Source organism: Pseudorca crassidens, chromosome 8 (assembly GCF_039906515.1).
Source record: "Pseudorca crassidens isolate mPseCra1 chromosome 8, mPseCra1.hap1, whole genome shotgun sequence".
Taxonomy (NCBI): Eukaryota; Metazoa; Chordata; class Mammalia; order Artiodactyla; family Delphinidae; genus Pseudorca; species Pseudorca crassidens.
Window position 1 is genome coordinate 104,457,499 of NC_090303.1, and position 12,060 is coordinate 104,469,558.

The following is a 12,060-nucleotide window of genomic DNA, read 5'->3' on the forward strand; positions in this document are numbered from 1 at the left end:
CAGCCTCCTGCTGGCTGCCCCAGGCCCAGGGCCGGCCCCGTGGGGGGCCTCAGTTGCTGGGTACCCCGAAGCCACCGGGGCTTGCCCTCTTCTGCCTCTCCCCATCCTTCCTCTCATCCCCCTCCAGTGTACTTTTATTGTGCCGGCGCCCCAGCACCCTCAGAGTTGCCCTTTTGGATGTTTCTCGAACTTTGAAAATTTCCATGAAAGTGCCTTTTAAACGATGGACAGGCATGCCTGGGGTAACAGCGGGTGTTTGGTGGGGTGTCTGCAGCTGGGGGCAAGGACAGAAGAGTGAACAGAAGGAGCCAGAAGGAGGAGGGGGGAGAGAAGGGGAAACAGAAGTTCAAGTTGGACATTCTGACAGCAACTGGAAATTTAGAAAGGGATAGAGGAAAGCGGGGGGGGGGAAACAAATTGGGGGGCCACCCCACCACGTGATTTCTAATTTCCCTTTCAGATGGGCCCTGCTGTCCAGAAAAACCAGTTTAAAGGGTTTTAAGACAAGAAGATGAGGTGAATGTCTTGCTGGTAGTCCCTCCGTGGGGGAGAGGCTTGGGCTGGGGCAGGTGATGGCTGGGAACTTGCGGGGAGGCAGCTGCTCTGGAGTATTTTCGCTCCACGTGGTTTTGAAGTCTTGGCTGGCCGTCAGCTCCCCTTCCCTTTCCAGAAAAGACTCATTTATAAGCCTTATGCTCCTTTATTTCTCTTCCCCCACACGGAGTCCCAAAGCGTATTCCCGAGCTCTTCTGGATCTGCATGCACTTTCAGGAGGATCGTTGTCCCGGGGTGGAATCCTACCGTATGCACGCGGCTCCCTGCACAAGCGCGCACACGCGCACACACACGCACACTTACGATGAGTGTCTGTAGGAAGAGGGTCCTGCGCGTCAGCTCTGCGTTTAAGACAGGAATCTGCCGGGTTACCAAAGTCAAACGTAAGTGACAATTCCCCTCTCCGACCAGCAAGGAAGGCGGACTACAAAAGTCCCTTTGTATCTCGGCAGCTCACTTAATGTTATTTATGCATTTTGTGCAAGGAATTGTGGGATTTTTCCCCACGGTAAACAATATGGAAATGTTAAAAAATAGCAATCTTCCAGCGCTTGTCCACGTCTGCACGCCGGGGTGACCCGGCGGGGCTTTCGCGCGGGTTTCTCAGATCCCTGAACCGAGAAGCGGCAGGGAAAACACGAGCGAGCTCAGGGTACGCGGTCGCGGTCTCGCCGGTTCGGGCTCCGGTCTCCGGAACGCCAGGACGCTGCCGCTTTAAGGGGGGGAGGGGCGGAGACGGCGGGGGAGGGGCGGCGGGAGGCTCCTGTCACCGAGCGGCCGCCGGCGCGTCACGTGGGCGCGCGGCGCCGCGACCATTGGCCCGAGGCACGTGTCCAGGAGACCGGCCCGCGACGTCACTCGAGGGGGCTCTGTTAAAAATAAGAACAAAAATCCAGAGTCAAAGTGTCTCGGGTTGCGCTGAGTGGCCTGGAAATTTCCGAGCCGCGCGGAGGCCGAGGCGGCGAGGGCGCGCAGACGGCGAGGGAGCGCGGGCGGCCCAGCCCGGCCCGGCCCGGCCGTGCCCGCGCCTCCCGCCGCTCACCCATGCGACTCGGGCCGCGGGGCTCGGCGGGGCTCGGCGGGGGCGCGGCCGCACGCCGGTGGGGCGCCCCGGTCCGCAGCGGGGCGGCGGCCGCGCGGAGGGGGCCCCGAGGCCGGCGGAGCGCAGCGCAGGCCCGCGGGCCTCCATGTGCGTGCTGGCGGCGGCGGGCGCGCTGACCGCTCGCGCCCCGCACCCTCGAGGGCCGGCCGGGGCGCGCGGGCGGGGGCGGCCGGGCGGCGGCGGCGGCCCGAGTGGGCCCCGGCGGGCGTGAGCGCGGGGGAGCGCGCTGCCTGCATGCGCGGAGTTCTAGTCCCGGGCGGCCGCCGCGGCAGCGCCGGAACGGAGGCAGCCGGACGTGGAGAGGAGCGCGGAGCCCGGAGGCGCCCCGGGTCCACGCTGGACCATTGTGACTGTCTAGCGCCCGGGTGCGCTGCGAAGACGAGGACCGGACTCTTTTGAATCTCCCGGCATCTGGGCGCGGGGCGACTCTTGGTATTTTCTAACTCAACTCGTGGATTGGAACGTGGCTCCGCTCTGAGCGCGGCCGGCGACTTGTAGGAGCCCAGCCCTGGCTGTGGCCGCCGCGCACGCCCTCGGAAGACTCGGCGGGGTAGGGGCACGGGCTGGCCGCGAGAGTCTCCGCGTGCAGAGCGAGCGGGCCGAGCGAGGGCTGATTGGAGGGACTCCCCGGAGAAGCGATTTGGGATTTGTTGCCAACAGCATGGAGGAGAATGACCCCAAGCCCAGCGAAGCGGCGGCGGCGGTGGCGGTGGAGGGGCAGCGGCAGCCGGAATCCAGCCCCAGCGGCGGCTCGGGCGGCGGCGGCAGCAGCCCGGGCGACGCGGACACTGGCCGCCGGCGGGCTCTGATGCTGCCCGCGGTCCTGCAGGCGCCGGGCAACCACCAGCATCCACACCGCATTACCAACTTCTTCATCGACAACATCCTGCGGCCCGAGTTCGGCCGGAGAAAGGACGCGGGGACGTGCTGTGCCGGCTCCGGAAGAGGCAGAGGCGGCGGAGGCGGCGGCGAAGGCGGCGCGGGCGGCGCGGAGGGAAGCGGCGGCGCGGGCGGCGCCGAGCAGCTCCTGGGGTCGAGCCGGGAGCCCCGGCAGAACGCGCCGGGTGCGGGCGGACCGCTGCCCGGCGGTGGCGGCGGCGACTCTTCGGGTGACGGCGAAGGCGGCTCCAAGGCGCTCTCGCTGCACAGCGGCGCCAAGAAAGGCGGAGACCCCGGGGGCCCCCTGGACGGGGCGCTCAAGGCCCGCGGCTTGGGCGGCGGCGACCTGTCTGTGAGCTCGGACTCGGACAGTTCGCAGGCCAGCGCCAACCTGGGTGCGCAGCCCATGCTTTGGCCGGCTTGGGTCTACTGCACGCGCTACTCGGACCGACCTTCTTCAGGTGAGTCCTGGGGACCCATGTCCTGGCCCGCCGTGGGGACGCCCGTGGGGTTGCGGGGAAGCGCTGGCGCGGGAACTTACCCGGAGGAAGAAGACACCAGGATTCCTGTCTCCCAACACAAAGACGTACACACAGCGACATTGTTTGCGGCTGACGCTGATCCCGGCAGCGGCCAGGAGAAGAGGGGACAGGACTGATTCACAAGGGGGTACAGATTTCGTAGAACAGCAAAAGCACAGGACCTCCTTTCTCTCTTGCCTTTTGGGCCTCTCCTTGCAGCCCCTAGCCCATCCGTCCCTTGGCTGGAGTTTATTTGGTGGGAACGGGGTGGCTGGCAGACAGGCCCGGAAGCTCACACTCTCTACTCCTTCTCCGCGTTCTTCCAACTCAGTCCAGACCCGGGACCCACGCCCAGCCCACCGCAGACCTAGACTCATTCTACGACCCAGTTATCCCAGATGTGGCCGGGGAAGAAAGCAAGGCTGTCTGCTCTTCCTCCGCTGGGGTTGATGAGGGGATCTGGGGGGATCCGCGGAGGGAAGGGATGGAAACAGAGGCGCCCTTTGCCCGGTGCCTGGTTTGATTGCCGAGCCGGCGCGCACACAGCTTGGAGGAGGGAGGCCTGCAATCCCCAAATGGAAAGGACCTTTCCCAGAGCTTTCCTGGGGCAGCTTTGCGTAGGAAAGGAGCAGATTTCAGAGGAAATGTGGCGGGAGCCCGTGAGGGTGTGCAGAGCTTCTGGGCGTATTTTTCATAGATCCGGGATTTTTAAAAGCTAAGTCCATGCCCCTGTAGAAATCATCAGCCGCATTAAATGCGGGTCTGCGGCTGCGAACCGCCATTAGGCGCAGACTCCATTTGTCCCCGAGCCGGCAGCGCAGGCCGGACCCCCTTTTCCCCCCCAGCCCTCAACTGTTTTGCGGGGGTTGTTTACCCAGTTCACAGCACAACTAAGTCACCCCTTGGCCGCCTTCCCGCAGAGATGGTGTGTATATCTCTGATGAAATCCAGATTTCTCCAGCTAGATCTGAAATTTGCTCCATTGTTCTCGCCTCTCTCCTTTGTTAATATTTAATTAACATATAGGCTCACAATGCGGCCGGCGAGGAGCCTCGGCCCGGCTTTGTGCGGCGCCGAAGTCGCGGCCGCGCCAGGCCCCAGTGGCCCGCGGGAGCCCGGCAGCCCGGCCTGGCTCGGCGGCTGGTCTTCCTGGACTTTAAAAAAAACAAAAAAACCCGTAAGACAAGATTTGTTTCTTGAAGTTTAAGAAAGCAGCAACGCAGAGTTTTCTTGCGGAGGTTTGGTCCTGTTTGCGAGACTCCATAAGTGTTTGCGGTTTGAAAGAAAATCAAGAAAGAAAAGGAACTAAAAATTCTGATTTTAGGAAGATTTTCTTTGCGTGAAATGGTATCTTTTGTGGGCTGATTCGTTGTGTGCGAGCGCCCCAGGACCAGAGGAGTTTGGGGGGGTGGGGAAGGCGGGAGTGGAGACGGAGAACCGGCTCCGCTACGCGAGGCTTCGGTGGGGGTCCGAGCAGGCGCGGGGCCGCCCGGGGCCTGTCGAGGCCTCGCCGAGACACCACCTTCCTCCTTGGCGCGCCAGGGACGCTGGCCGCCGCCCCGGATCCACACCCCCCCGGTAAGAGCCAGGCGTCTGGGCGAGGAGCCGGTGCCCTCGGCGTGGGTGCGACGGGACCGTGAGTGTGCGCGCGCGTGGGGCAGTGCGCGTGGGTGGGTGTGAGCGCGGGCGTGCTCTGGAAGCTAAAAGGCCCGGAGTGTGAGCCGAATCAGCCCTTGGCGCCCCCTCGCCAGCGCGCACGGCCCCCTCTTTCCGATCGTGCCTCCCGCAGAGGGAGGACGGGGCTCGGTGGGCGGGGGAGGGAGGGCTCGGCCAGGAGTGGCCCTGCCGACCGTCCCAGACCCCTCGCTCCGCGCGAGCTGAGGACCGAACCCACCGTCCTGGTCCGGGTCCGGGTGCCTCTGGGGGGGCTCGCAGCTGGATCCCTCCGCCAGCGCTGCGCTGCGTGGCCCGGCAGCCCCTTGACCCTGCAGAGGGGCGAGGGGCGGGGACCTGGGTGCTCCGGCTGCCCGAGGTCTAGCCTTCTCCAGCCTCCCACCGAGGGTGCCTCGGAAGAAGCTGGGGCCAGGAGCCCCCCAGAGTCAATTCACACACTTCACAGATTAAGAACCCCAGGCGTGCAGCCGTGACTCCCTCCTGCAAAGGCCTCTTACCTCACAGACATGCTCGCGGGGCCCACCTTCTGAAACCAACGAAAAGAACGCACTTGGCCCTCTTCCCTCTGCTCTCGTTTCTCAGGCCTTTTCTCATGGCCAGGTCCTGAGAGCCTTACCACCTCTGTCCCAAGCCAACCTCAAGTGCTGTGGGGTGTCCCAGCGGAGGAGGTGTGAGGGGTCAGAAGTGTGAACCTCTGTCCAAGGTCACCCGGGCCCCCAGCGGCCTCCGCTCCCGACCGTGCGCCGTGCCCCCTCTCCTGGACAGGGGACTGGGGAGACCTGGTGTGGTGAAGGGGTAGGAAGCTCAGTGCTCCAGCCCCACGCAGGCAAGGACATGTGGGCGCCTTCCCGTGGGGAGGCAGACGTCTGGGCCCCTCCTGTTCTCGGGGCCCACCTGCCCCTGCACCCCCGGCCCTTAGGACCTGGGGGTGTTCCCTGTGGGAGTCCCTTTACACCCCCCAGGGCTCTTCCTGCTACTCTGGCTGCCCCGCCCCGATTTTTCCCCCTCACCTCTCTTCCAGCACCTACCCCCGTCCTGTCCTTATTCCTGGACAGAACCTCAGAAAGGGCTAGAAGAAGCCTGGCCACAAAGTTGTGGTTTTTCGCTTTCCTGCAGGAGTTCTCCTTTCATCCGGAGCCCTTTCTGCTAAGCCTGCCCTTCACCCGCACTCACAGTCCCTCCTGCAGACTCCCTGGGCCACCTCCTCGCTCCCCAGGGGAGGGTCCTGGAGGTGGGTGGGAGCTCCGCCCCGTCCCATCTCAAGTCCAGGCCAGCTTTCCTCCAGGTCAGCCAGCTGGACCTGGGCAGCCGCCTCCCTCCCGGCTTCTGCATCCTTCCATGCCCATGGGTGACCCACCCCTGAGTAAGGAGGCAGGACTGCAGCCCTCCTCACCCGGGTTCTCTGTGTCCGCCATGCCTATCTAGGTCCCAGGTCTCGCAAACCAAAGAAGAAGAACCCCAACAAAGAGGACAAGCGGCCCCGCACGGCCTTCACGGCGGAGCAACTGCAGAGGCTCAAGGCCGAGTTCCAGACCAACAGGTACCTGACGGAGCAGCGGCGCCAGAGCCTGGCCCAGGAGCTCAGCCTCAACGAGTCACAGATCAAGATTTGGTTCCAGAACAAGCGCGCCAAGATCAAGAAGGCCACGGGCAACAAGAACACGCTGGCCGTGCACCTCATGGCGCAGGGCCTGTACAACCACTCCACCACCGCCAAGGAGGGCAAGTCGGACAGTGAGTAGGGGGCGGGCTCCAAGCCCAGTCTCAGTCCGAGCTAAACAATGCAATAATTTCAAATCATAAATAAAGGGCCAGTGTATAAAGATTATACCAGCATTAATAGTGAAAATACCGTGTATTAGCTATGGTTCTGCAATATTCTCTGTATATATAATTTACAGGAGGTATAAAATCCAAAATATCTGACTATAAAATATTTGTTGAGTTTTCTTATGTTTATGAGATTATGCTAATTTTACGATTTTTTTTTTTTTTTGCGAAGGAGGCTGCGTAGGGTTTCATCTTTTTTAATCCCCTAAGTTCCATTATGGGACATCGGACACTTTTTTTCTTTTTTTTAATTTCAAAAGAAGAAAAAAATTAAAACAACTTGCTGAAGTCCAAAGATTTTTATTGCTGCATTTCACACGACTGTGAACCGAATAAATAGCTCCTACTTGGTCTATGAGTTCTGCCACTTTGTTCGTGTGGGCTTGGTGAGGGCAGCAGGAGGGGCCGCATCCCCGGCCTCGGCCTCGCCGTCCGGCAGTCGGCGGCGAAAGGGCCCTGGCGGGGCGGCGGCTGGAGGCTCGGCCCCCACCCCCGCCCTCTCCCGCATCGCGCCTGGACGTGCCGGGCTGCCTGGGCCGAGGGGCCCACGGCCGGCTCCCCCGTCCCCGCCTCCTGCCTTCCCTCCCGGTCCTCCGGTCCCCCTCCTCGCCGAGGCCTGGCCCGCGCCTCCCTGCGTGCTTCCGTCTGCGTCTGTGTCTCTGTCCCCAGTCCAGCTGCGCGCCTCCCACCTCCGGGCACCCGCTCCGGGGCTCAGGGCCGAGGGGCCGGGTATGTGGCCGGAAGCCCGCGGGCGGTGAGGCCGCCCCACCCCTCCGGGCCTGGGCCCAGAGACTCCCCTGCGGCTCCGTCAGCTGCCCAGGGGCCGCGTGGGCCCCAGAAACGCGGCCGAGGTCCACTGCCTCGTCTCTGGCCGGCAGAGGCCTGGAGAGGGAACTGGCATTTCCTCCCTTCCTTTTTTCTTCTCTTTCTTTCTTTTCTTTTCTTTCCTTTTTTCTTTTTTTTGTAAAGTGGCCGCTTCTGCTATAGAGCATTCTTTCAAGGTAAATATGTGTGTGTGTGTGTGTGTGTACGTATATATATGCTCATATACACACAAGCAGACGTGTAAGAGTCCACAATTCTGGAACATGTGGCTACCTTGACTTTTAAAGGAACTCAGAATTCTCCAGGATCTAGAGGAAGGAAGAAAATGTGTAAATAATCATTTCTTATCACTTTTTGTCTTTTCTTGTTTTTTTAAAATATACATTTTATTTTTTTGAAGGTGTGGTACAGTGTAAATTAAATATATTCAATATATCCCCATTAAGTACATATATATAAGCAAACACATTATCTATATCTATATGTATAAGTCCACACTGTCTTCTGTTTAGTGTATGGAAAAAGAATTGTGTCCAAATGTCCATCTGCACTGGGACAGCCCAGGGGGCGCACCATGGCTGAGCCAGGAGTCATGGCTCTGCCCCTGAGGACTGAGAGTGAACTTCTCTCTTTGCCTTAAACCTCTTTATTTCACTGCGGTAATAGTTTCACTTTGTACATACTAATGTAAACCTTTTTAAAACAAAAACTATAAAAGCAAAAGTTGTAATTTAAAATTCTGTGAATAACCATCTGCTGCTTAGGAAACTCCATGAAATGATATGCCTTGTTAGCAGGAAGCAAAGTTTTTTGGGTTTTTATTTTTTTATTTTTTAGCTTTTAGTTTATAAAACATGTGCGTTTTACTGTTCCAGTAGTAAATATTTATAATCTTATAAGAAATGAATGTTTCTATTTACAACTGTGGTTATCAAAATTGTGAACATTCCCCCTGCATTTTTGTGTGTTTAAATTCTTGAAAGTTACATTAAATAAAAAAAACCGCTTTATTGTAAAATATTGGATGTCCAAGGTGTAATGACTAGTTTTTTTTTTAAGTGTGTTTCTGAGTCCAGCCACACTACCCTGGGCATCCTCCCCGGTGCTCAGGTGCTCGCCTCTGCCAGCAGGTGTGCACATACCTCCCTCGTAGCCAGAAGCGTAATTTTTTTTTTAAATAATGAAGACACTTTGGATGGCTCGTGTGAATACAGAACAACCAAAGTAATTTAAGTACACATTTCTTTACCAGAAGGAAGTGTTCCAAAGTACGGTGCTTTTCCGTTGAATAAATATTTAAAATCTTGCAGGACTCAACAGGTCTCCGTCCCCCTGGCTGCTCCTGAGCTGGACAGAGGCGCTCACCCGCTGGGGAGAGGAACTATTAGTTGACCTGAGACAAAGAGGCTCTCCCCTTTTACGTTTGGTTGTTGTCTTTACCCCCAAAGCAACGGACGTGGACAACATCCCAAGGCAGATGCCTGGAAAGGACCGGCTTTGCCGGAGCTGACCGGATGCCTCTGCTGGAAGCGGTTGGGATTTTCCATCTCGGGACCCACAACCCACTTGGCCACGCAGGACAGCACCCAACTGCCCTATTTCCAAACTTTCTTGGCTTAAAAAAGCTTTATTCTCCCAGAAAAAGAAGCTCAGAGACTAGAGAGGATCATCTGTTCCAAAGGCGACCTTTTAGGCCTTTCAGTTCCACACCGGCTTCCCAAGAGGAAGGACGCTGGGCCTCCTGGCAGGAGCTGAGGGGCTCCCAGGTTTTGCAAAGACAAGTTCCTCACTGCGGAGGCTCCAGAGCTCCAGCTGCCTGGAGCATTAATGGGGCGGGATCACGCCAACCATCCCCAGCGTCTTCCCTAGCCACCACCCCACCCCTGCACAGATCTGGGGGTTCCTAAAGACAAAATAAAACCCCACTAGCACAACTTCTATTACCCGATTGGCCTCTCTCTCCCTCTCTTTTTAATAAAAAGACAACATAGGAACATTAAGCAGTCATTTTGGGGTTTTGTTTTTTAATCTGTTGGCAAATCATAGCACTGTTAAGGGGCTATGTATGGTTCTGTAAGGTAATGAGTTCCCTGTCCTCAGAGGCATGCAAGCAGACACTAGGCCTACAATGGCATACGACTTTTCTTTTGCTTTTTTCCCCCCTTCTGGTAGGGGATTGGACTAAATGAACTCTCAGACCTTCCAAACGCTGAGATTCTGGTTTTGCTCCTGTGTTTATTACATTTTTAAAATTCAACAGCTACAGTCTAAACTCATAACTCATGGAGATCCACTTCAGTGCTCGCCAGCCACTTTCACTAGGAGCTAGTGGAGGCCAGAGTCAGGCCGAAAGGGAAGGCCACGCTTTCTGAAGTCCAGCTGCCACTCGGTTCCACCTGGACCACCACAGATGGTTCTATATGTCTCGGATTTGGACCCGGGCTGCAGCACCTGTGACGCACCGGGCTGGGCCCCCACCAGGTCGTTGCCCCCGCAGGAGGCCGTTTTCCTAAATGTCCCTCCGAGGAAAGTTCCTTTGTAAAGGAGTCCTTGCTCCTTGGAGCTGAACGGCCCCCGCCCCCAGGCCTGGTTGTGTCCCTACCAGGCCCAGGCAGAGCTGTGTCCACAGTCCTCCTTAGTCGGGTAGAGACCAGGCTGAGGCCTGGGAGCCCGGGGACGGGGGTGGCGAGGACAGCCGCGGCCACCCCCAGGCCTGCGGAGCAGGGTTCCTTGGCGCTTAGAGAGCCTTCCACCTCCGGCTGCCGAAAGGGGTCGAAGAAGTAGCGCCCGACCCTCGTGCTGGCGTCAGCATCTGCGGGTCAACACAGGTCTGAAGGTCGCCCAAAGTAAACGGCCAAGCGCTTTCTTTAGGGGAGACAAGGGAGGAGCCGCCAGTCTGATCTCCAAGGAGGTCCACCTTTTCTGTTTTCCCTTGAGTGAAAAGGGCAAATCCGTGGGGCTTCGGGACCGCTCGGTACAGGTGTGCCCGGGCGAACAGCGTGCACAGCAAACACCAGGCACTATGTATGCAAGTACGCTCGCAGGCCGCGCGCGGGGCCGGCCGGGAGGCCGCGTTTGCTCGCTCCGGCGCGGCTAAAAGTCATTCTGTCTCCCGCTTGTTTAATATCCGACCTCTCCGGTCTCTGCCCGCCCGGGCAGCTCCCCAAGCGCCCCCGGGAAGGTCCCGGCTCCTCCGAAAACGGCCGCGCTCTGGGAGGTTAATAGCGGCTGGCGACCAAGGCCTCGGGGAGACAGACCCCCCCCTCCGCCCCGCACCCCGACCCTGCCTACACGCACGCACTGCAGCCCCAAGCCGGGCCTCGGGGTGGGGACCTCCTTTCAGCGCCTCTCCTTCTTAACAGAGCCGAGGAAGAGGCCTCCAGGAAGAGGAGGCGGGTTGGGGGGGAGATGGGGTGGCGGGAGACAGGCGGTCGCAGGCGGGACGCAGCGCTGAGTCCCCTGACCCCGCGGGCCCCCTTCGCGGTGCCGGAGCCCTGAGCTCCAGGGCGCACTTCGTGAGCCGGGCCGCGCGAGCCCCTCGTAGACCCTTCATGTTTTTATTAATAATCTCGTATACTTCATTCTACTTATGATCCCCGCCCGCAGAAAATAAAAGGCCAGTCTTGAAATAGCTGAAATGTAGTAACATGCATTAAAGTGACTCCTAATGACGAGATTTGATCGAGCGTGGTTGGCCTCGCGCAGGGCCTGGCTGCTGACACTGACGACGACCGCGTTATTATTATCGCTGTTGTTGCTATTAGCCTCCTGCTCAGCCGCCAGGGTGACTGGCCACCTCTCCGGCTTGGGCCCAATCCCCGCAGAGGGGTGTGGGGAGCCCCCCAAGATGGGGCTGGGGGAAACGACCAGAGTCTCGGGAACAGGTGTGGCCCGGGCTTGCTGCCCTTCGCGGAGCCCAGCCCCAGGCCCTTGCCAGGCCTGGGCAACACCTGCGGGCGGAGGTAGGGTGTCCCCAAAGCCCTAGGCCCTCCGTGTCCCCGGGGGACGCCAGGACCGGTGTTCCGTGAAGGGAGAATCCTGGGGCCGGAGCCCCGGACTCGCCCCATTGGCTGTCCTGCCCCACCCCTCCTTCCAGGGCTGAGCTCCGCGCTTTGCCCGGAACAAAGAGTGGCCGAGATCTGCCTCCCTGGCCGCCTTTTCACCCCCTCAGCCTGGAAGGCGTCCCAGAGAAGCCCCCCCACCCCGCCCCATCACCCCCCGCCCCAGTCTCCCCGGAGATCCGGGAGGGAAGAAGAGCTGAGGGTCCCAGTGGGCCGCGCGCGCGGCGGGCCTGCGGCGCTTTCTCCTCCGCGGAGGGGCTCGGGGTGGGAACGCGGGTGGGAGGGACCCTGACACCGCCCAGGGTCCTCCGTGGGCCGAGGGAGGGTGGGGGTCACTGCGTGCGCGGACCGTCTGGAAGGATCGGGGCGGGCCGCCGCTCAGCCCCATCTGTCGAGCTGTGAAACTTGGCCGCGCGGCCCGAGCGCGCTGCCGGCGGAAGGGGCCTCCGACCGCCTTTCAGCCGGCGCGTTCGGGGTTCTCTCCTCCCGCCAAGTCCTTTGTCTGGAAGAGGACTGTCAGGCTCTGCGCCGGGGTTTGCCCTCCTCCTCCCCCAACCTCTACCCCCTCCGCTAACTTCCCTTTCTTCCTCCGCTTTTCTCTCCTCTTTGGATG

General features: G+C 59.8%; 1 protein-coding gene across 1 annotated transcript; it reads left to right on the forward strand.

Annotated features, from left to right (window-relative positions):
• Positions 1 to 1,832: 1,832 nt before the first annotated feature.
• Positions 1,833 to 8,404, forward strand: EN2 (engrailed homeobox 2). Its single transcript, XM_067747565.1, has 2 exons — positions 1,833 to 2,997; positions 6,157 to 8,404. Exons 1-2 carry the CDS (start codon positions 2,319 to 2,321, stop codon positions 6,471 to 6,473), a joined length of 996 nt encoding a protein of 331 aa, XP_067603666.1. The 5' UTR covers positions 1,833 to 2,318; the 3' UTR covers positions 6,474 to 8,404.
• The last annotated feature ends 3,656 nt before the right edge of the window (positions 8,405 to 12,060 follow it).

Bases quoted from the DNA above. Each gene is read 5' to 3' on its own strand.
- EN2 (XM_067747565.1), top strand. From the start codon at position 2,319: ATGGAGGAGAATGACCCCAAGCCCAGCGAAGCGGCGGCGGCGGTGGCG. The intron at 2,998-6,156 runs GTGAGTCCTGGG...ATGCCTATCTAG, and splicing joins CTCGGACCGACCTTCTTCAG to GTCCCAGGTCTCGCAAACCA.